The sequence below is a fragment of the Betta splendens genome, chromosome 4 (genome assembly GCF_900634795.4).
Source record: "Betta splendens chromosome 4, fBetSpl5.4, whole genome shotgun sequence".
Lineage (NCBI taxonomy): Eukaryota > Metazoa > Chordata > Actinopteri > Anabantiformes > Osphronemidae > Betta > Betta splendens.
The window spans coordinates 12,003,917-12,027,251 of record NC_040884.2 but is presented as its reverse complement, the minus strand read 5'-3'; the positions used below and the strand labels follow the sequence as shown (position 1 = coordinate 12,027,251).

The 23,335-nt window shown below is 45.1% G+C and overlaps 1 protein-coding gene across 7 annotated transcripts in view; it reads right to left on the bottom strand.

The window, feature by feature from the left end:
* The window catches only part of ntng1a (netrin g1a), a 71,227-nt gene that overhangs the window by 43,260 nt on the left and 4,632 nt on the right, over positions 1 to 23,335 (bottom strand). For all 7 annotated transcript variants that reach the window (XM_055508159.1, XM_055508160.1, XM_029146371.3 and 4 more), the window contains exon 2: positions 21,059 to 21,711. In XM_055508159.1, the coding sequence (XP_055364134.1) occupies positions 21,059 to 21,307 (249 nt within the window). In that variant the 5' untranslated portion in view covers positions 21,308 to 21,711. The remainder of the gene's footprint in view (positions 1 to 21,058; positions 21,712 to 23,335) is intronic.

The window sequence follows — 23,335 nt, the reverse complement described above, 5'->3', positions numbered from 1 at the left end:
TTGAATCTTCTATTTACTTTTACCTAAAATCGCACTACAGTTAAACTGAACCCATGGAATTAAAGCCAAGCTACAGTAGATGTAATTCAGGACCTGGTGAAACACAAAAAACTGGATTAGAAATTGAGATTTAAACAATCAGCGTCAAAATGGAAAAGCAAGGACCATGTTTTTGTGGGGGGTTTAGTGTTGTACTGCTTCAGGCCATTAATACCACATTTTTAGACTGGATGCCACAGTTTATAGTTTCTGCTTTGGTAGTGTTCAACACTTTATACTCATAAACCCTGAACAAAGCAAGCGGTGATGGGAATAAACACCATCCGGTGAAGTGGCTTTATGGCCGGCTGCCACAGAAGAGTCCATCACATGGCTCTTACTCCGGAGGCTCTGCTGTACAGCACGTGTCATCACATTTCACTCCCAGCGAAGCCTTCTGAATCAATCTCCTGTCCTCAAGCCTCCGTCCTCATTAATGGCTCAGACCATGACTATATGGAGGATGTATTCTGGCTAATGAGTGCTTCTGTTACTCGACCAGCGGCGGCCGGAGCAGGGGGTTCATTTAACATATTATTATTATTATTATCTCAAAAGGGTTTGGAAAAAAAAAAATCACCAGTTATCCTCACTTGGATTCATACTTCTATGTTCTGTGCTCCAGCCTTCAGGGTCTCGGGTTTTATTTATTTTTAAAAGCCTGAGCTTTTAGGAGATGATTAAAATCAATAGGGTGGTAAAGCTCGGCATTCCCAGTGTGGATATTTAACTGTGCAGAGCGTAGTTGGGATTCAGCTCCAGGCTCCTCTGTCAGATCACTGAAGGTCTATTTAGTCATTCTACAGGGAGACTTTCTTCTTTTTCTTTTCTCTTTATTCTGCTTTCTGTCTCCTTCTCTTCCCCTGCACTGTTTTTTCCTACCGCTGAGTCTAAGAAAATGATTGGCAGACGACTCCTGGGAAAAAGAGGGCCTTTTCCTCTCTCCGAGCTCACAGGATCACGACACTCAAGCACGCTGACAGGCAAAGTGGCCACACACACACACACACACACACACACACACACACACACACACACACACACACACACACACACACACACACACACACACACACACACACACAGACTTTTTATATGAAAGGCAAGTGGTACAGGATGTTAAAAAAATGCAAACGCACACACACATACATGAATTGAGTTGCATTTCGATTCTTCTTGACAGCTTCCTATATTTTAGAATTATTTGAATGAATTAATATCACAAATAAGCTAAATTTGCCAAATTAAGCTTTTTAGATTGAGTGTCGTTGTTCAATCAACCCTTGTTATCAGACATAGCAACAGAAAACAGGTTTGTCCTTTTATCCCCTTGTAATTTGAGCTTTAACAACATTTTCTTGCAGGGCTTATTACCTGGATCAGGTGTGATCAGTCAATCAGAATCAGTGTCTTCCAACATGTTGCTGAGTGAGCAGAAGTAATCAGGTAGAGGTAAGACATTGTGGGAAACAAGGCAGGAGGTCTTAGGAGGAGTTACAAAGTTACCACAAAAACAGACCTTCTAATTATCAAAAACTGAACTAAATCAGATCCTGAAACTACTACTTCCTGTACAGATGTCATTAACATGATAAGGGGAAAAACTGACACATCAGTGCTCCGAAAAATGTTGTGCTCCTTTCCCTTCACCGCAGTTCAGGATAAAAATCAATAAAAAAAGTTTCCATGAAATAAAAGCTAAAAATGGCTCAGCAGCCATCCACAATGGAGCGCAAGTAGATCCACTTCATTCTATGACAATAACGTCAAGTACGCAGCGCCATCATAATCACAGCGCTGAGAAGGAAGTCAAGGGTTCTCCTCCAGCTGATTGTATCTGAGTTCTTGATGAGCTGCCATTATACGAGATGAGGGCACTGAGCCTAGTGTGACGTGGGGGTGGGGGGTAAAACAAAACACCGAAAAGGAAATAAGAAACTTTAACAGGACCAGAGGGAAATATTCCACTAATCAACTCCACTCCACAAAAATTAGAAATGAATTAAGTGCAGGTTTAGTGATTAATTAAACCAAGAGATTCAAAGTAATGAGACCACACCGCGTGTGTGTGTGTGTGTGTGTGTGTGTGTGTGTGTGTGTGTGTGTGTGTGTGTGTGTGTGTGTGTGTGTGTGTGTGTGTGTGTGTGTGTGTGTGTGTGTGTGTGTGTGTATTTGGGGAGGAGGAGGGGGGGGTGACCAGTAAAATTTCTTGTGGCAGCAAACACTGCAGATGCACTTTGGTTTCAGGCTGCAACCCACTTTCCAGGGATTAGATGCAGCAGTGACTGCACACAGGCGGCGCTCATTAACGAGGCAACACAGTGAGACACTGGAGCTGAAATAAAAAGGTGAAGCTGAAGATGATTTGCAATCTGATGTTTATGACATGGTCTGGATCATTATGGGGAAGAGTTTCTGTTTTTTCCATCTTTTAAATGTAATAAGCAATAATACCACCTGGCTACACATTCCATACTGGAGGTTGCCAGAGGTCTTCATTTCCCTAGAATCTACTAAAGCGTACAGTACTACTAGAAGGACGAGGTGGAAATGAACCTCAGAAACACAAAAGGACGTTTCAGCGGTGAGAATTAAACCAGCAACCTTGTGTCTAAGAATCAAGTCCAGCCCCTTCACATGGTTCCAGTAAGTGTCAGTGCTGGAGCCGTGAGCTAGGGGAAGCTGGGATACGTTGATGGAGTTTAACTGTTTAATTAACAGAATGTCGGAAACCAGAGCATGTGGTTAAAGATGAAGATGAAAAGTTACATATTTCAGTGGTCACAGTAATGGATGTTATATTGCAGAGCTGAATTTTTATTATATTATATGTAATGTTAAGACTTTTGGCATTTTACCTCCTTCATCCCCATTATGTTCATACAAACATACGTCAAGTTGAATCCTGTAAATTTTTCAGGAGATCCTTCGTGCATTTTTAATTGTTTGCTAAATGTGATTCTGCGTCACGGTGCTCAGCTGATCAGCTGATCTGACGATATCAGACATCATCATCATCATCATCATAGAGCACAAAACAGTGAACACATTGTTGTTCTGATGCTGAGCAGAGATGGTCTAGGCAAAATGTTAATAACACGCTGCTCACGTCAGCAGTCACACATCACAAACAGAAGACGCAGGGATGACTTAGTGTCATGGTTTCAGGTTGTCTGCAGCCTTTAATGCAGCTACAGTAACAGTAAGCGTCTCCTTAAAGTGAACACTATGATCTGGGACACTAAAGTGAAATACCCCAGAAATAGTAGCGCACTGTGTTTGTGTAGGTGCTAGAAGTAGGCTTTGCACAATGAAAGAGGACAGTGCTGACTGCAGGATCCATGTCCTATTTTGGTGCTTGACTATTTTTGAAAACCCTACAGAGAAATGTATGTGCAATCAAATGTGAATTAGTGCAGCCACCATAAGGCTCCTGTCATAAACACTGCACCTACACAGGTAAATGCAGAACCTTCACTTTATAGCATGTAAAGGAAGGTCAGCCAAACCCCGCTGCTACAAAGCTTATCAGAATATTAGAACAGCTAGATTTCACTCACACAGTTACTAATGAAGCAGCATCAACCAGCCTGAAGCTGATCTCAAACAATTGTTGATCCATCTTTTGGGTTCCTTTTTCCTTTGGTAAAGTGGCATGTGGACCTGTGGGAAGCTTATTTTATCCTCCAGGTGTTTTCAGCCATAGTCTGTTGTCTCTAGCCCTCATTCATCCAGTAAAGTACTGAACAAACACCAAAGTTGTTTAATTCTCAATCACAGAGTTTTTACTTCTCACCCTTTGGCTTCTTGTTTAGCTTTTCTTTACCGCCCACACGTTCAGTCGCCCTAAAGCAAAGCCAGGTGTTTTTCCTGGTGACTGACAGCTGAGGTGCGGGGTTTACGGTCTGAGGAACGACTCCAACCCAGATCTCTCTCTTCCTCCTGTACATTCCTCCTCCCGTCTCTCCTCCACCGAAAGTTGAGAAGTTGATTTCATCCGACTCGACAGGAGTCGCGGCTGCGTCGCCGCCACCTAAACACGGCGGCGAGCGGGCGCCTCGACAGCTCTCAGATGCTGCTTGGGAAATGGGCGACGGTGCTCTGCCACTCCAGCGCCTGTTTAACGTCAGCCTTTATCTCTCGCTTCAACTGCACCGGCAGAGTGTTCGGCGCCTGCCCCGCTCAGCTGGCCTAGTTCTGCTGCCGGCGGGGGAGAGCGTGCGAAGGCGCCCGCTGCAACCGAGCCATGGTCTGTGTGAGCAGCACACCGTCTACGAACAAGGCGCATTATCAGGAGCAGTGTTTTTACGGAGCAATGTCACTACAGCACTAACGGGCGTTTCATTTCAGTGTAAATAAGGCGTCACTGAAGCGGTGGTGAATCACACTCCCACCTTTCCTCTGACTCGACAGTCCGGAGGCGCTGGGGCTGTAACTTAGTCTGGCTCATAGATCTAATGTCTGTGGCATCAGTAAACTTCCTGTATTTGAAAGTTGTCTCTGTGTGTCTTCATAAGGTTATGGGGACAGAATCAATAGCATTTTTGAGAATATTTGGGCAGCCTACTCTTAAAACAACCTCCTGTTTGAGGCTGACAGAATAAACAGAAAACAGCTTCTGTTCTACGGTTGTAAGAAATATATGTCCACGGCTGTGAAATGACCTATTCAACAATCAAACAGCTGAGTTTTGGCTTTGGGGGTATGGTGGTATTTTGGAAATGTAAGTCTGTTAATATTAAAATCAGGGATCATAACCTGGCAATATTTCAATCCTCTTGTTTTCACTGATTGCGCATCAACAGATGTGTGTGTGTTTTAGCAGCATGTCAAACGGACAGCACACATTTAGTCACTATTCACGAAAATAAAATTAGTTTTAACAGTGATCTCATACACATCATTATGCCTGAGTGTGTGTGCGTGTGTGTGTGTGTGTGTGTGTGCGTGTGTGTGTGTGTGTGTGTGTGTGTGTGTGTGTGTGTGGGTGTGTGTGTGTGTGCACTTTTTTTCGAGACTGAAACCCTTGGAGCGTCTGTTGGCAGTAAGACACAGACACGGTGCCAAACCTCCTCCCAGGTTCACCTTCTTAATGGGAGAATGGCAGCCGTCGTACCTGAATTAATACTCTGCCTAAATATCATTAAACCCCTGAAAGCAACTTGTGATGTTTCAAAATTGTATGTAGTGTAAAGTGGCAGCTTCACTGTGTAGAATGTTACATTGGCAACGTGTGCCCACCAGGTTTAGATGTGAATGTGTGATCATGCTTTCCAGGGATGACGCCAGTAAATGCTGCAGTTTGTATTTTATTCTTAATTAAACACTAAATTAAACAGTGTCTAGAAGCGTACACACGTAGCAATAAAGGGCAGTGTCATCAGCATATAGTTGGACAACTGTAGCTGCATTGAAACAAATGTGATCTGTTAAAGGGTTAATTAATCACCTTACCAAACTCATCCAAGAAGATGAACAAGGATTCCAAATAATCCTATATATTGTAGAATATGTGGAGCCTAAATAAGCTACAATGTGTGAATGATAAACACAGAGATTCCTTTAGAATCGGTTTCAAATATTACAACAATAATTGCTATATTGTGAAGGAGTCGCTGCTATTTCACTCCTCTCTCTCTGCTTGACTTGTAATGCGGAAGGAGGTCAGAGTGATGACCTGATTAGATTCAGAGGGCTTAGCTCTCCGGCGAGGGAATATGTGTTGTTCTGCGAGGTAACAAAAGGTTTTGTGCTCATCCTCAAGAGCTATTCAAATGTGTAGGAACTAAGACAGATGAAAGACGGGAAAGAGCAGAGGGGAGCGCGAGAAGCTTCAGATACAGTGTAGTGCACATAGCACAGTAGGTGTGTGTGACTGAGCCTGGATGCATTTATATACGCGATATAAGCACAGCAGAAATAAACCTGCTTGTATCAAGAAAGATACTGTATAAATATCCAAGAATTCACTGGTTGTTTATGGGAATTGTAAAGTAGAAAACAGAGGAGGGGAGAAACGGACGCCAGTGTGCTGAGAAATCCTGGTGTGTTCACCTCAACCTGAATCTTCTCACAGCAGGGTCTCTGTCCCGGGGGGAGCAGGAAGGGGATGATCAGCAGCCAGCCTGCGCCTCAATAATTCAAGCTGAGCTGCTCCTCACCGCAGCCTCGCGCTCCCACCGTCGCCGCACGCGCTCCGCGGCCCGTTCAGGGTCTATTCGCACCTTGCGCCGATCAACGAGCAGAAGTCAGAGGTGGCGGCTGCTACAATGGATCTACAGCGGCCGAGCTTGCCGGATGTAATTGCACTGTCAGCCAGTTAAATATTATTGTTGCTTGCTTTCAGAACATTAGCTGATTACTCCACGGGCTCCACTTACACTGTGCTTTATGGCCGACAATAAGCTTAAATCATTGGCATAATGCTGCTGCAGTTTAACATAATGATTGTTACGCTGCTTTATATGCAGCCGAGGTACGAGCCTCCCCTGCTCGTATTTTATACTGAACAGATGTTGAAACGACAGCCTGCATCTCAGGCGACATCTGAAGTTGTTTTGAGAACCCTCCCTGTCTTATAGGTCTATATCAAAGTGTGGCTGCACCTGGATGAAACACCATACACACAATGTGTGTGTGCCACAACGTCTCAAATATGGCTGGACTGTCTTGAGTGATAATAATCCAGACTTTGCATCATACACAGATTCCAGATGTGAGCAGGTCCCATGTACTGTACACAACTAATGTTATAAACTGGCATGAGAACCTGCCCAATTCAAAGACTCAGAACTTAATAACTGCGGTAGCTGCAGCAAATGTCAAATCACACCGTCTGTCAATTCTGAGCAACAAGAACAAAACTTGCTCTATGCCTGGCTGTATTCCCCCAGGGTGCGTCTTTCCTTCTCCAGGAGAGGAAAAACAAAGACCACTGTGAGAATATCCACTTGCTAATTTGAAAAGCAAACTAAACAGCGAACACGGCTGACTTGATGACAGCTGTCAGTGTGACAAGAGGCATTATCAGGTGGGATTTAAATTGTTATGCTGGAGGCAGCCAGGCGGCGTCCAGAAGGGATTTGAAAAGACAAGGTTTGGGAGGAGAGGGGGTGTTTAGAGGCTGTCACTCAAACATATATTGTATTTCTACCAGTCTTTATGTAGACGTTTCTGAGGTGAATATTCATGAGGTTTAACTTCTACTGGCACCAAACGAGGTAATAAACAAGAGGTAAGCGCTTATATATCATAAGGTAAACTCAGGTTCAATGTACAGTAACGTACACAGTATATATTTGAATGTCTCCTCCAGGGAGCTCAGAGAGGAATAAAATAACTGGGCCCAGGGTGATTAGATAAATGCTTTTAGTAAATCACATTAAGATGCAGGTTGGAAAATATTAAAGTCCTAAGTATCTGTTTTAGCAGGTGTCCATAAAAATTCTGTGTTCGAGACCATGATTTTTATTTCCACATTCCTGAGCCTCCCAAAACTCTGTACATTGTGGGAAACTGGCCCTTGATAATTGCTAAGCGCAGTGTGTCTGCCGCACCGAGCCTGGAGCGTTGGAGCGAGCACTGAGCAGCATCTCTGTCCCACGGTGGATTCTGGAGCCACGGATCCACCGGCGTTAGACGCGGCAAACAGCCACCGGAGACGTGTTCTCCAATTACGCGTCTCACTCCCAATACGTGTTGCCAAGGCGACACAGGTATAGAGGCTGTGGAGCAAAACCAGACCGGCAACCAAAGCTGCTAATGAAATTCCTCATGAGTCAAACAACAATTGTTCGTAGCTGATGAGTGCGAGCACGCGACCAACGCTGGAAGCGACCAACGGCGTCTAAGCATCAGAGGGATGCGTTCAGCTTCGCTATGAGTGACCAACGCTGCTAATCACACCTGATGATTGTGTCCATATGTTGCCTAGGTCATAATCACATTCTGTGAAGTGTGAATGACATTTAGCTATAGAAGCAATAATAACTTAAGAATGCTTATACATCCAAGTCAGGGCCGGTTTCAAAACATGATGGATGGAAAAAGCGGATGCTACGAGACTTAAATAAAAAAAAATACCAGCTGCGATTGCCTTTAGCATGTATTCATCCAACAGCCTGATGCTGTGAATGGGCCGGTATGCTCGCGCTCCATCAAAGGCAGTGAAGCATCCTGCTGGACACAGAGGTCAGCCACACGCAGGTTCCACAGGTACCGAAGCGCCGCCACTCGGCTGCGCCTGTACGAAACAAGCCAGGACGGCAGCCTAACAAGGGGACGCGCTGCTGCACCATATGCCAGCCGCCGCCTACGCTGCCCTCGCGCTGCAGAGCTGTTTGCAGACCGCCGCCAACATTTCACTGGCAGGAACCTTCTGCAAGGCATGAATCTGCTCAGCACAACAGTCTAACACCTTCACCTCAGGACGCCGTCGCCCCCTCCTTCGCCACAGGCGGATTCGGAGCAACAGTCACTCACACATAATCTCGGCGTTATTACAGTAACATAAAATGAAAGTACTCGGACGGTTTGTCCTGCTTTGCCCTCAAGCAAAGGCTGGGTTCACCCTGGACATGTCAGCAGCCACTCACTCTCAGCGTAAATGCATGTCTTTGGATTGTGGAAGGAAACCAGCCATAACTAGAGCCTATAGGAGCGGAGGAGCCGGGGGAGTGATTCACCCCAGGAGCCACGTTAGGGGCAAAGAGTTGCTTTTTCAGATGCTTTTTAATGCTCTAAAAGAGGTTCTTAGAGATTCTCAGTGAGCTCTGTGTAAAATGTAGAGTAGAATAGACTAGAATACAACAGGATAAAGTATGTATCAATAGAAAAAATAAAAATATCACAAAACAAAATGAAATGCAGTGGAACAAGTAATACAATTCACTTAAATGATGTGAAGAGTTGACACTAAAAGATGAATAATGAAAGATAAATCTGTAGCTGCTTGGCTCCGGCTCTGCGTTTCTCTGAGCGCTTCGCGCTCTGACCTTGGGGTTGATGTGCTGGGATTTGCAGCCTTGCATGTGCTCTAATTGTGAGTAATCTGTCTTAGTGTAAAACCTTTGCAGACCATTGTGCAACAACAGACCAGAGCGTAGCTGTCGTTTCTGCCAACTACTGCTTTTCTCAAGCTTCACACTTAACCATTAAGGTGATAAGCAGCTGTTCCCTTTTTAAGACACTGTATGTACACAATAGGGAGCTACATGTTTTTTTTATGTTTTTGCTACATTATTTTGTTTGAGACCTATTTTTTTGGCTTATTGCTGTGCAAAAATACTCAATCACCAACAACATACAGAAATGAACAGTTTTTGTTTTTACCTAAAGTGCCTCGTCATCGATGTTCTGCTTTAGAGCTCCGGTCTGAACACATGAAGTCAACACAACAAGAACCGTCGCATTAGAAGTAGAGCAGCCTTACAACTCCCAACGAAGACGATTGCGAGGTGGAATCCAGTAGGTTGGCACAGCGGGCAGCTCGCTCTGTGGTCTTATCGCTTGGCAGCGAGGCTGAGTCGCTCGGTGCCACGTGGCACGCGGATACACAGCGAGACACGACGCCGGCTTCTGTGATCAACTTCCCATTCGACACTCGACGTCACAAAAAAGTTGGTGGCAATAAATCGGGGGCTTAGGCCAGGTTTTGTTCTGTAGCGTCATCAGCAAGGTAGAAGCTGGGAATGTAGGTCATTTGCTCTTGGTTTCACTGTCTGATCTAAATCGGGGTGTTTCCTCATTGCAAAGGACGATAGATGAACTGCAATGGAAGAAGAGAAGGGGTGTTCAAGGCTAAAGGGTTAAATTGTGTAACTTGTTACAATCTCTCCAAGATTTTTTAGAATCATCATCTGGAAACTACAAGTGTTTATACAAAACTCAAACATTATCTCCTCAAAAAGTCTCAGCAACAGCCCAACAGGCAACTCAGAGGGAGGAGCGGAGCTGAAAGGTTTCAAACTTGAGCTGTTCACCGGCGGCAGCGTGCAGAAGGAGACGGGGGAGAATGTTAGGGGAGCCAATTAGCGCCATTAGCAGCACGCAGCCTCTTCAGCTGGGACTGAAACGAACTGCTCAGCCGCTGCAGAGAACTGCAAAGCTACAGTAAGAAGGATGAGTGACTAACTGGCCTTTCCGTTGTTTATAGAGAGTGCGTTGTGGCTCCAACCTCAGTGACACGAATGTATATTTGTAAAGTATCAAATTAATGTAAAGATGTTGTGCATCCTGGTTTTATCTGGTCAATGTATGGATGTATATGTAACTGGACTGGTCTAGACAAGGTTCTAAAATTGGTCCTCAACATGAACATGGCCTGAAATGCATGAAGTGACAACAGCACCCTGAGCAGGGCAGACCACGGACAAATGTATGATCTAAAAAAATCCCTGATACTCATGTAACTGGCAACCTCCTGGTATTCTATACAGCCGCATGGGTGGTGGCAGGAGAGCAAGCCACCTAATGATACAGGTGGAAGAGGGACCTTGATGAGCTCCGTGGGAACGAGTGGCAGCCTCGCATCGGACGCCAACGCTCCTCGCCGCCGCCGCCATGTCTACAACGCGGGAACAAACCGGAGCCGCGCCGAGCGCGGTTGAAAGAGAGCCTTCACCGCCACAACAATGCGTCCCAGAGTAGCAGCTAATGCCTGGCACCTCTAACTAAATCATTCCATTTAGAGCCTGTGATGTGCAGACAGAGGGGATGTAAAATGCATTTCCACGCCGAGCCTCTCAATCGCTCGCCGGCCTCGCGAGCATAATGAACAGATTACCGCTCGCACCCTTGTCACATCGCGCCTCTCTGACAAGTGCCTGGCACCTTGTGGGAGACGCTTTCAGCACGCGTCCTCTCTAGACAGCGGGTCCCGAAATAAAATGACTGAAAGTGCTTTAGCAGCCAGAGGAAATAAAACAACTTGCTAATTAGCGGCGCAATGGACTGAGGCAGACAGTGTTGCCTGGGTAAATGGCTTGGGAGATTGAAAGGTTGAAATGCCAAGTATCTATATACCAGGCAGCCTTAGGCCAAAGTCCTGCAGACACTGCAAGTCTAGCCTCAATTTACCAAGTGCTCTCTTTCTCTCCGTCCTGACTCGGGTTAATAAAATGCCGACCCTCTCAATATCCACGATGACACTGTGCTAACTACCTCCCCTCTAGTCAGATTCAGCTCCTCTTGTCCTTTTCTCTCCCTCAGTACGAGACTGTAACTCTCGCTGCAGCCTAATCAGGAGGATCACTTATTAAGGAAAGGCTCTCGGGTGCTTCTTAAATTGGGAAGAGGAGCGTCTCGCCAGTGCAATAACTGCAGATTTATGTCAGAACGAGGTGTAAATAGCTACATTGGTTATTCACTTCCTTTAATTAAGCAAGCGCAGGGCTTTTCCAGGGCTGTTGTGGTCCCTCAGTGGAATAGACCACGGCACACAAAGCAGATAGCGGCCATTTGAAAAGTAGAGCTTCTGTCTTGTCTTGTCATGTCTTTGTTGTCTGCTGTCTTTTAGAAGCAATCATTACAGCGGTGCATGTCAAATTATCTGTCGGATCAAGCTGGGTTTACTGGAAGACGTTACATGAGAGTGTAATATCATTGCAAAAGCCTGCACACGCTCTAACAGCAATTCCATCTGTGTCCTCTCATCTCCCTGACTTCTAGTTTTAATGCTGTTGCAGCAAACTTTACATTTCCCTGAGTTGTTTTTAGCAAAAAAGAGAAATACCTGAGTGTCAACATTCAGATTTAGCATCGGGTTTCAGTCGCTACTGATTCACAGTGTGCCCTGTGCCTGGTGGGGGCCAGACACAGCAGATCTTGGAGTTTGAGAGCTGTCAGTCACTGTAATGTAGGAGTGTTCTTCAAAGACTGTCAGGCTGAAGAGTGTACAGGCTCACGTTTCCTCCTCAAACAAACAGGACTGAGCCGACAACAGGCGCCGCACGGACCAAAATCTCATAATGGAATATTTGCTTTATTCATCTGAATAAAAGCATTTGTAAACGATTTGATGTCAAGGAATCAAACACATATTAGGTCTATTCTCATGCATTTGTTAAAGCCACAATATCCATCTGTTGGAATGTTTTATGCTCCATCACACAGAATGAGGCCAGAGGAGGAGAAACCCTGAGCATCAGATACTGATGTGCTTCAGTCCAAATGTTGTAATTCTGCCACTGAATTTGTCAAATGCCAGATGTTTTATTCAACCTGCTTACAGCCTGTTCATTTCATTTAAATGCAAAGTAAAGTAACTATTTAGAACCAAACCAACCAACCAACTAATATTATTTACTTTTTAAAAAATAACAAAGCCAAAACTTTTCTGCCCAGCAAGTTTTTAAATGCTTTAGGATTTTAACTGTGGCCAATTACTGAGTAATTGTCTCTAAACTTCACGAATGAGCTGTTCCCGGTATTTTTAGGAGAATATAATAACACAATATTGTAGTTTGTGGCAGTGGATTTCATGTTTTCCTTTTTTTCATGCTTCCTAATTCTTTGAAGAAAGGTACATTTGCTGCTATATGTGACAGGAACGCGTCAAAGCGCTCTCCATGGTGCTGAATGTGTTTTGTCAAGTCATGCCAGAGATGCCAGAGTTAAACGTTAACAGTCTGAAGACTGTGAAGTGAAGGTAGGACTGTAGTTCAGCTGAGCACACCCAGAAACGTGAAGGAACGTCCCACACAGCTGTTAGCATCAGGCTGAGCTATACAGACGCTTACATCCTGAAATAGATGTGAACAGTCAACTGACAGTGAAGTGTGAGCTGATGAAAGTCTGTGGCGTGGCTGTATATACAAACACACACACACATGGATTCAGTACTCTGTCTGTCCGTCCGTTCATCTATTTATCTATTCTAACATCTTAATGCAGAGGTGGACAGGCCACTGAGGGATAATAGTGGGTAGGGGTTTCTAGACCATAATTTCCCATGAGTGATGGACTGTGAAAGGCAACAGCTCCCATTACCACAAGAGGAATTTCAAGCCCTCGGTGCAAAGGAGGAGAAAAGGAGGTTAAAAGGCGTTCATCAAATAACAGCCCACACTTTGTGGAAGAGAGAAAAAAGCCCGGTGTTGGTGAATGGGACAGTGATGGTCCATGTGGCTGGTTCCTATTATCCACTGAGCATTCACCATCATACTAAGGGATATTTCTGGGTGACTTGTTGTCAATAGCAAATGACTTTATGATGTTCTGAGGCAGAATCTGAGCTATGACAGATCACCCCTGCTGTGACTTATACTCAATAATGTTTCTGGACATTCATCACTGGGGTATCTGGAAACCAAAGCTGTATGAGTGAAATATTATGTTTTAGCTTCCCATAATGAAACCTGAGCCTTTCTATCATTGACCTCATACACAGTCATTCCAAACACACACACAAAAAAGGTCCTCTTTTGTTTTTCTGCTTTTTGTTCCTCTCAAACCTTATGGCGAAGTACGGGCCGTGTTTTGCCCCAAACTTTGGAGTAAAAAAAAAAAAAGAATACGGCATCGACAGAAAACCCTGTGGGAGGTTGGAGTCAAGGAGGCCTCCTGTTATCTTGTTATGGCGGCGCAAACGGTGAGCAAACACTGAACGCCTTGATGGAGCCCAGATAGACCAGTCACACACTCGCAGCACAACATCACAGAGCTCCCCGACGCCGCCTGCATGCCAACTTCGTGCCAACTTCACTTTTACAAACTTTCCCCCCTTGAAATGAACACATCTACCTGCACTACTTACATTTCCATTCACACCTAAAGAAAAAGGAGTTTAAACTTGTTTTGATTCATGTGTTAACCTGGTGAACGCATGATTGTGCTAGTCCTCAGAAATCAATGGCTCAAAATGCAGGTGATGACCACTAGAGTCTGGTGCTTGTCTGTCTCTATGTTGACTGTGATGGCAGCTTGGTTCAGTCCTTGCAGCGTCTGAATTTATGGGCAGAGGTTTTAAATCAACCCCAACCACTGCAAAGTATCGCTGCTGCTGCTGCTGCTGCTGCTGCTGCTGCTGCTGCTGCTATACAGCATTATTGCAGCAGATGCAGTAATACAGTAGGATTTTGTAGAGTCACAGCAGGAGGTTGAGAAAGCCGTGGACCTCATCCACTACTGGAGCCTTGTTCTGATGAGGAAACTGAAGCTGCTTGGTAATTGATCAAATGAATCAATCATGATGTTGCTCAGCTTTGGCTTTTCTGGTCTAATTATCTCTGGGACTCTCTAGGTCCAGTGTAGCTCAGGTTTACCTGATATCAAGTCCATTTTGGATTGAGCCCAGAAAGTTGAAAGACTCCGTCAGTAAAAGCAAGGAAGTCCTAAGTAAAGCTTGTTTTTGAATGACTTCGTAATAATTCATTTATTTCACTGGTGCTATTGTTGGACAATAAATAAACAGGCAGAATCCTCACCAACAATATCTGTTTTTAGACATTCTAGGCAACACAGCATGATATGACGCAAAGGGCTGAATATGAACCAGAATATCTATGGCTGATACGTCCTCTCTCAGTCTTACTCCCACTGTGTATTATTCAAGGCTCAGCCACAACATGCCCATAACAGGAAGTGTGGGACTTTCTGCCAACACCTGTTTAATGGACTCCGCTTCAGCCCGGCCTGGGCGGGTTGACAATTCTATGTTTGTGTTGGAACCCGAAGGCCTGGATAAACGCGCGGCTGAAGGGAAATAAGAAAATGATAAAAATTCCGAAGACGCACGGGGCTCATGAAAGGTTTACAGCACAGGGTGGGTCACGGGAGATATGATGAGATCCTCATGTGACTAACCTTCACGCTGGCCAGAGAAAGTCCAACATTTTGTGCTTCGCTCAACACTTTCCGACTTATGTAACGTTTGAAATGAAGCGATCAAGATAAAGAATGATATTTTGAATCCATTACCACTATATTTTCAGAGGTTTATACATTCATACAGTAGCTGCTATTATAATCTATTAACACTGCATAAGCAGTCATCAAAGGTTGTAACAGCATTTTTCATCAGTAGCATTTATTCAAGCAGCCATATGCAATTAAAGGTGGCGTTAGCAGGCAAGCTAACAGCTTTGTCCTGCGTTTCAGGTAGTTTTTTTTTTTTTTTTTCAAAATGAAATAACACATGTCAGAGAATTTGGTAAAATGTTCTGATTGGTCGTACTTTATCTGCACTGACTGAGAAGCTGGTTATCTTTGCTTTACAAAAATAATGAACGTGACTGGAAAAGAATATTAATAGCAATTAACTCTCTATTAACTGTGTAGCAGCGCATGTATCATATTTCTGGTTCCACTTCCTGTATCATACGATAAACTACTACATACAGTGGACTGAACAATTCCTAGATAAAAGGCTGACAGTTGCTGCTCCAGTGATAATGAAGGATGTTATCTGTCAGGTACAATCATGAACATACACACTGACAATGTTTGTTAAGGGTTGATTAGAATAATTAAATTACATAAGAGACTAAATTCCCCTGAGAACCGATTAAAACCACGTGAAGAATTCAAACGTTCTCCGTCTGTGAATTGTGCAGAAACAATAAGTCCAGCTCCACATATTTGTGGATAATCAAAGGACATGACGACAACAGCAAGATTGCGAATGCAAATCTAGTTCCTTTTAAGCTTGTTTTGTTCATATGCTATGTCACAAATTCAATTCTTTGATCAAATTTAGCAAAGATAAAAGGAGTCACAGAGATATTAATCAAGTTAACTTAATCCTCTGATGTTGGGCAGTTGTGGTGCTTGAGTAATTAGATATTCAGGCCTGGTTAATTGCTACATTCCTCAACTCTGACCTTTTGTAAAGTCTGTGTGCAGATGTGAGAAGCCTCCTTGTTTGTGAAATCTCAACCCCTCACCAGAAAGCCTGTGTAAACAAGCCCGTGACAACACAGAAGCCCTGCAACCGGCCCCCATCGCTCGCCTCCCCCTCCCGTCATCCTCTAACCCTTGCATTGACTGAGTGTTACAATCTGAAATGAGACACATTGCTGCCGACAGTAAAATGTCAGCATGGAGCCTGTTGAGAGGCGGCACAATGAGAGAGTGCGGGGTGGTGGCGGGGCACGAGGCAGGAGAGTTAAAACGCTTTGTCTGTCTGAAACCTCTAATCAGGATCAGCTTAGGAAAAGGTCACATTTGTATTTCACAATGTAAGAAGCTCTCACCTGCAATTATTGGCAAACATACCCAGAAAAGCCCCGACTGGGACATCGGCGGCTTCCTGGGTGATGCTGCGAACATGTTGTGACTCTAAATCACCTTCAGGAGTGTTACCTGTCTGGTGAAGTGCATTCAAGCCGCGGCGCTTTCTTTTTGACTCTCTTGATTTGTTATATTGTAGTATTAGACTTTTATAGTAGCAAACCATCACATGTGCAGCTGTCTTCAACAAAAGCAACTTATAACTGAAGCAAGCCTCTGTGCAGCGTCTGCAAGAGTCTGTCAGATGTTTTCAGCAGCTGTCCGATAACAAAACAATGTAAATGCTAAACTGTACTTAAAATATTCCTACATTTAGATTCATCTCAGTAAAGTGAGTCAGAATCTAGGGATCTGAATATGTTCACACCAAGTCAAATTAATGAACTGGTTCCACATAATGCACTGGCTCCAAACCAGTTCTTTGGTCCACGGAGGGCCAAAGTGCCAGCACTTGGCCATGAAAAGTGATTGGCCTGAACTGGTCTAGTACCTATTTATTCTAAACACACTGGGAGCAACACTGAGAGATGCATTAGTGTCTCATGTTTTGCTAAGACATAGAGTTTATGGATGGATACTGAGTAAACACCCTGTGAAGTTATGACACAACCTGAAAAGCAAAGTGGTTCTTAATTATTTAAATCAACCAGGTGTAAAAGAGCAAACAGTCAGAAAATAACTTGAATGGAAAGATGTACTGTAAATGCTGCTAATGGTTCGAATGCAGCCAGATCTATAACTAGTGAAGCGCTATTTGTGATGCAGCCTCTGTGATGACGCCACAGCTTTTATGACTTCTCACTGGGGCTAAAATAGGAAAGCGCCACATGCTGCACGGCCCTTTTTAATAATCTCCTTCATTTCCTCATTTAGATTTGATTGGCTGCGAGACGCAGCGGCCTGCTGGGACTGCCGGGTTTCAGCGTTCATCAGCATTTCCCGCCTGCAAATTGATGGCACACATGAAGACATTCAGAAGCTGCGCGGGGACGTCCACAGACAAACACACGCGTAAGCAAGCTTTCCCAGCGCACTATAAATTATGGAGCTACACCTGGAAATGTGCTCCTTGTATGTCTGAATCCAGGTGCAGGAGTGAAGGAAACTGAGAATCTCCCCGTGTTCCTCTTCACACTGAGAGAATGCACAACTCCTCAGTTCCTGGGTTTATTTTTTACAGCCAGAGCCATCAAACATTTTTAACAAGTCTTTTAAAAGAAATCAGCCATTTTCACTGGAATGCATAATTTTTGTTTGACTGTGAGCTGAGTTGAGCTCCTCTCCAGGATCTCACTCATAAGCAGGTGGATGCTGCGCGACCTGTCCAGGCTTTTAAAGGCTGGTCTGAGTCTTACTGGAGGGGACAGGGAAATCTCATTTGATGGCAGATCCGTGTGCTAGAGTTCATTGAATGCCAGCTTATTGCTATCAAAAAGGTCAGCGGGCTAGAAGCGGAATACAAACTGCAGTGGGGTGGAATGCTGTGTGTGCGTGTGTCTGTGTGTGTGTGTGTGTGTGTGTGTGTGTGTGTGTGTGTGTGTGTGTGTGTGTGTGTGTGCGTGCGTGTGCTGCTGTCTTTCTCTATGTGTGACCCTGGGATGAAGGCCGCAACCTGAGATCTCCGTGCTCATATAAGCGCCACGCCCTCGAGCTGCTGCATCGCTCCGCGCCTCCGTGCTCCCATCAGGCTTCGGTGTCCGTTACCTTCAGCCCTCCAGGAAGCAGACACCGGGCTTTAAAATACACCCGCTTCTCCCAACACAAAATCAATTACTAGCGAGATGAAATTCTCCAATAACGCGGCCTAATGATAATCGCCAAGAATCTGACAAACCGCTATTGGCAGCGCAGCAGCGGACTGACAGTCAGAGTAGCTGGAATATCAATGATAATTGTTCCAGTGTTGATTTGGAGCCACGTTACTGCCGGGGGTAAACACAAACCAATTGCAGAGAATTGGACTCCATGGTAAGCACCAGGGGTCACGTTTCACCGCTGCTTGTGTGATCTGTGATGAGCTGAGTACAGTGCAGAGAGGAGTCAGCCCCTGTCTGTTCAACTGAAGCAGCGCCGGATGCACAGCGCTAACGCGCTAATTCAATAAGCGATCATCGGCTATTAAGAGGCTGGCAATAATAATGATAATAAACTCTGTCTAGAAGTGCACTGGCCCTGCTGTTTGTCCACAATTCAGATGTGGATCCGTAGTATATTTACGTACCATATCATATATTATTATAAGTATGCTGTGTCTGCTGAATCAACAATTTGTTCTGGTCATTGTCTAAGGAATGTGTGGGAGAGACTCCAGGAAACAGACATTCCCCTTCGAGTAAACACATAGTGTTGACCACTAATATCAGGACAGAATTTGGAACGAAACCAGATTTCTAGCTGACCATTATCAGGGTCAGCCCCAGAGGTACAGAGCCCCACGGACCAATGTAATAAATTTAAATGTATCTGCTTAAACGTTAACGTAGTGGTGGTTTGAGTTTGTCTAATTCAGTCTGGCAGCTGTAAATTCACTACAGATCAATCGGAGGTCGGGGACCCTCCGGAGGCACAGGGTGACCCCGTTTCCAAAATGACCTCCATCACATCCCGAGCCTCGACTCACTTTGCTATGAACCAACCTTGGCTCATGACGGGAGTCAGCGTTTTCCAGAAGTGCCTGAGACACGTCGGGCTGAATAATGTGTCCTATGAATAAAACACATTAGCTACAAAACATGCTGAATTATTCAGATTTCGGAGCCTCCGTCCCGCCCCACGACGGAGATATTAGTTCCTCAGCTGCCGTATGCTTTGCTCAGAGTCCTCTGAGTCTCCCCCACGTTGGCTCCTTCTCACTCGCCTCTTGATCACTCGCTCAGTGTCTTAGTCATCTGTATTTTGTTAATCTGTCTCTGCTCCTCTGTCTCTCCCCTTCGCTGACTTTCTGCTGATGGTGACTGTCTATTTATACTCAGCTTACTACTTTTCCTGGAACATCTCGCTATTTATCTGAAGAGCTCTTGAAGCTGTTGAGGAGTACGTTTGTTCTAAGAGAATCTTTGATGACTTGGTAACACACGACAGCCCGAAATGGATTCATCATTTAGTGCGAGTCTGAGGCGACCAGCTGTGAGTTTCAAAGCCAAAAAGACCCAGAATGAGGAGGAGGGCGGTTTGTTAATTAAATACTTGACCTAATAAGCATCTTTTGCTCATTTTATTTTCAGCTCCACCAGGAATTAATGATTTTCGTGATTGCAGTATAATTTGTGGAATCAACAGCAGCACAGGCACTTCAAAAAAACCAATCACTGCTACTTATGGCACTGTTTAAATATAACATCGCTCTACATTCCAGGAAATATGGTTTTTATGTCAACGCGTTGCAGAAGCTCTTCACACTCAAATAAAGACTGACTCTTAATGTTCAATGATCATTGAATTCACCTAAATGAAACAAATCTAAACTGCTCTAATGTTCTCTCTCTCTCACCACAAACCATTTGTCGTCCTAACGAGGTAATTAATTACTAAAAGTGCAGCTGAGAATGTGAACTGAATGTTTTGCAGGTATTTGATCACAAATTATTGGATGTAACGATGCTGCTAGACTCACAATTCATGACATTTCATCCTGAGAGGAAAATAAAGGTTTATTCCAAAAATAATGCCAACGTCAACCTCACTGTACAGATCAATGACCTCTGTAGCATTTATTCATTGACTCAGAACAATGAGCTACGTCCATCTAAAGTTTCATTCAATCTCTCCTGGAGGCCAAACTCACTGTAATCCATTATATTTGTGTGTATGTGTCGCTCTGCAAAGACGCTGCCAAAACACTAGATGCTCATTTTTCTTTTTCAGTTTTTCACCACTTCCAGTTTCCATTGCAACGTGTTGAGCTTCACTGAGCACTGTGTAATAACTGCAAGCAAAAAAGGAGGAGGTCTCTGAGGCCACGGCATTCACAGCATCTTCCCAGGTCAACTAGTCATAGCTCTGGTGTTAAAGAGCTCCCATCCATCTACTGTATCAGCCGCTCATATTCAGCCACAGCTTGTTAGGCTTAAAACTACCGGCCACCAGATACAACCATCTCACATCGGTGCAAATACACTTCAAACTACAATATGCACCTTGGACCAGTGCTAGCGTGAGGATAATCAATTCAGGCTCCGGCCGGTCCTCGCTCTCCTCTGGATGGAAGGGCAACGTCCCTCAGGGCCTGGATCACACAGGCCTTTGACAGCACCTCTCCACTGTATGAAAACCTACACATACTGTGGAAGGATTAATGTGACAGACTTCTGTATTTGCACCTCAAACGCCGCTGCGCTGAGGCTCGCGTGCGCCGTCGTATTTTTAGTTATTTCATCCGGAGATTGTTTGCATTTTTAGGACACTCGCTCATTTAGCTCTACATTCGAACTGACACAGGAGGAGACGCTTTGAAACTGCGCAACTGTACTTCTGAGCACCTTTGATGTGCGCGTCTTCGCATCCTGAAGTCGCATTGCGCCGCGTTTTTCTGCAAGTAAGCAGCATCAGACAGTGTTTGCCGTGCACACGGGGAAGCAGCTCTTTAAACAGCACAACGTGACGTCAATGGGCACGAGCCTCTACTTTCTCAGCCACGGCTGCATATCTGAGTCACACGGGCTTTGAAAGTGTCTGTCACAGCTCCGGGGTCAGGACGAGCCCAGTAAATATTCCGCATGCGGACCCAGATGTGGAAGCTGTGCTAAATACAGTACAGCAGGTGGGATCGTGAGGGTTCTGGTCATGTACTCACCAGGGCACAGTATGTCTCTGGAGGATCTCCACAGGTGATGTTGGGGGGGTCCAGAGTGACCTTCAGGTACTGGGTCATATCTGCCGCCTCCGGCTGGCAGGCCATGTAGTCCCAGGTCAGGCCCTCGTCGGAGTACACCTGGGACTTGCACACGTCGTAGTGGCCCCACGCTGCAGGGTAGTGCTGCATGGCCGCCTGGCAAACGCTGGTCCACACGGCCTGCAGCGCCAGCGCCAACTGGAAGCGCATGGCTGGTCCTTTGCAAAGGAGCTGTATCTCCTTCAGAAGGCGTATGAGCACGGAATCCCTCTTCTACTCGCACCCTGCACGGCTCATTCAGCTGGAGGGAGGACTCATAGCAAACTCCCTTCAGGCGGAGTGGGGCCTGGTTTACAAGTGGCTTGTTTTTTCTCCCTATTTCCGTGTCTCTCGGGTTTTCCGGAATGACGGGCGATGATAGCGAGGTTACCAACCCATTCAAAACGATAACGGGAGAGAACAGAGGGAGGGAGGGCGGCGGCGGAGGAGGAAAAGGAAGCAGGGGGAGACGAGAGGAGATAGCCCTCTGACACGCTGATAGGAAGATGAGTGACAGGTCTCCTCAGCTTCTCTGGCTGTCAGTCATGGCTCTGCTCTGTCGTGGACATCGAGCGCTGCGGAAAATGAAGGAGAAACAGAAGAAGGGGTAAATACGCCTTCCTTATGGGGATAAAACTGGCAGAGAGACATCGGCGGAGTGAAAAGTGCATGTGTGAAAGGAAAGTAGGACGGGTGCTAAAAAGCTCGGTGTTCGGTGCCATGTTGGTGTTGGTTGTCCATCAAAACACAGGCCATCGGGGTAAACCGGAGCCTGCTGCTCTCACCCAGGAGCGTCAGGCGTCACAGCTCACACCCTCCTCACGCGCATGCACCCCACACGCAGGAGTCCGTGTGAACCGTAGTTTCTAACTACTCTAGGAGCTGGACATCAGAACGGTGGCAGAAGTTTAACCCGCGAGCCTTGTGATGGAACGACGAACCCCACCTCTGCCTCTGCCTCTGTCACCATCACCCAACCCCTAAGAGGTTGAACACTGCCAATCATCTGCTTCATCCTTGGGAGGCCACAAATCACTTTAAGGTTAAACGGTGGTCATTATTTAACATAAGTGGTCATTTTTAATAAACCTGAGTAGAGATAAACGTCTGCTCACCAGAACCCACCAATCTTTCAATTTAAGAAGGATCAGTTATCATTATCAGTCATTACCACCATAGGAGCTCCAGTAAAGTTTGTCCAAATAAATTCATCAGAATAATATGCTGACAGAAACCTTTAACACCTTTCATATTACACAGCATCTGGTTTTACTACATTAAAACTAAAAATATGAATTATGCTTTACTGTAAGAGAACATAACAACATGTTGTCCTCATGTGCAACATAAAAACAGCTGTCTTCAAGTTGTACCTCTGAAGTGGTATCTGTGAGGCGGTGGAGCCATCCATAACAGAAGCCTCTGCACTTTATCACATGCTCTGATTTATTTCCAGGGGCATATAGTATCCATTTATAACTACCAGCCATTAGGAGCGGTGGCCTCACTTCTCCTTTTGTCTACACCGTCTCAAACACGGCCGAGCTTCGAGCTTGAAATCATTTATCCTCCTGTCTGTCTGTCTCCGTCTGCTCATACGTGTGTAACAAAACCACAGATTGTTGCTGGTTTTTACACAACAGCTTCGAGTTTCAGATTTAGGATGGTTTAAATGTATAGTATGGTTTACAACCCTGATGCACATCAGCTGATGTAGTTAGTGCATGTGCAGGTTTCAGCTCCATGTGATTGATGGGAGCCAGAGTCGACAGTCAGAGGCAGGAGGGATGGGCCAGTAGATGTTTTAGTGCTGCCTAATCAGTCAGCTGAGTCAGTGTGTGTGCGTGTGTGTGTGTGTGTGCTGACAAACACTCCTTCCAAATCATCAGTGATCAATTTGTTATCTTGCTGCACTGCACACAAGCTGCTTGTTTACTGGGGAAGCTCTTATTAACACAGCAGTTCGGGTCAGGACACGTATTTCTGCCTGAACTCAACCTGAGCCTGAAATGGTGGTGGTTGAACCCTGAACCTGAGTTGACCTGAAGCCAACAAAAGGCAACTCTACAGTATAAGGCCCTGGTCTGGCCTGTCCCTTGTGTTATCTAATTGTCACCATATGTTGTGTGCACAGACATGCGACAATAGTAATATTTCCATTTCTCCTTCAAATGTGAGGCCGCCTGAACTGCTGCTGAA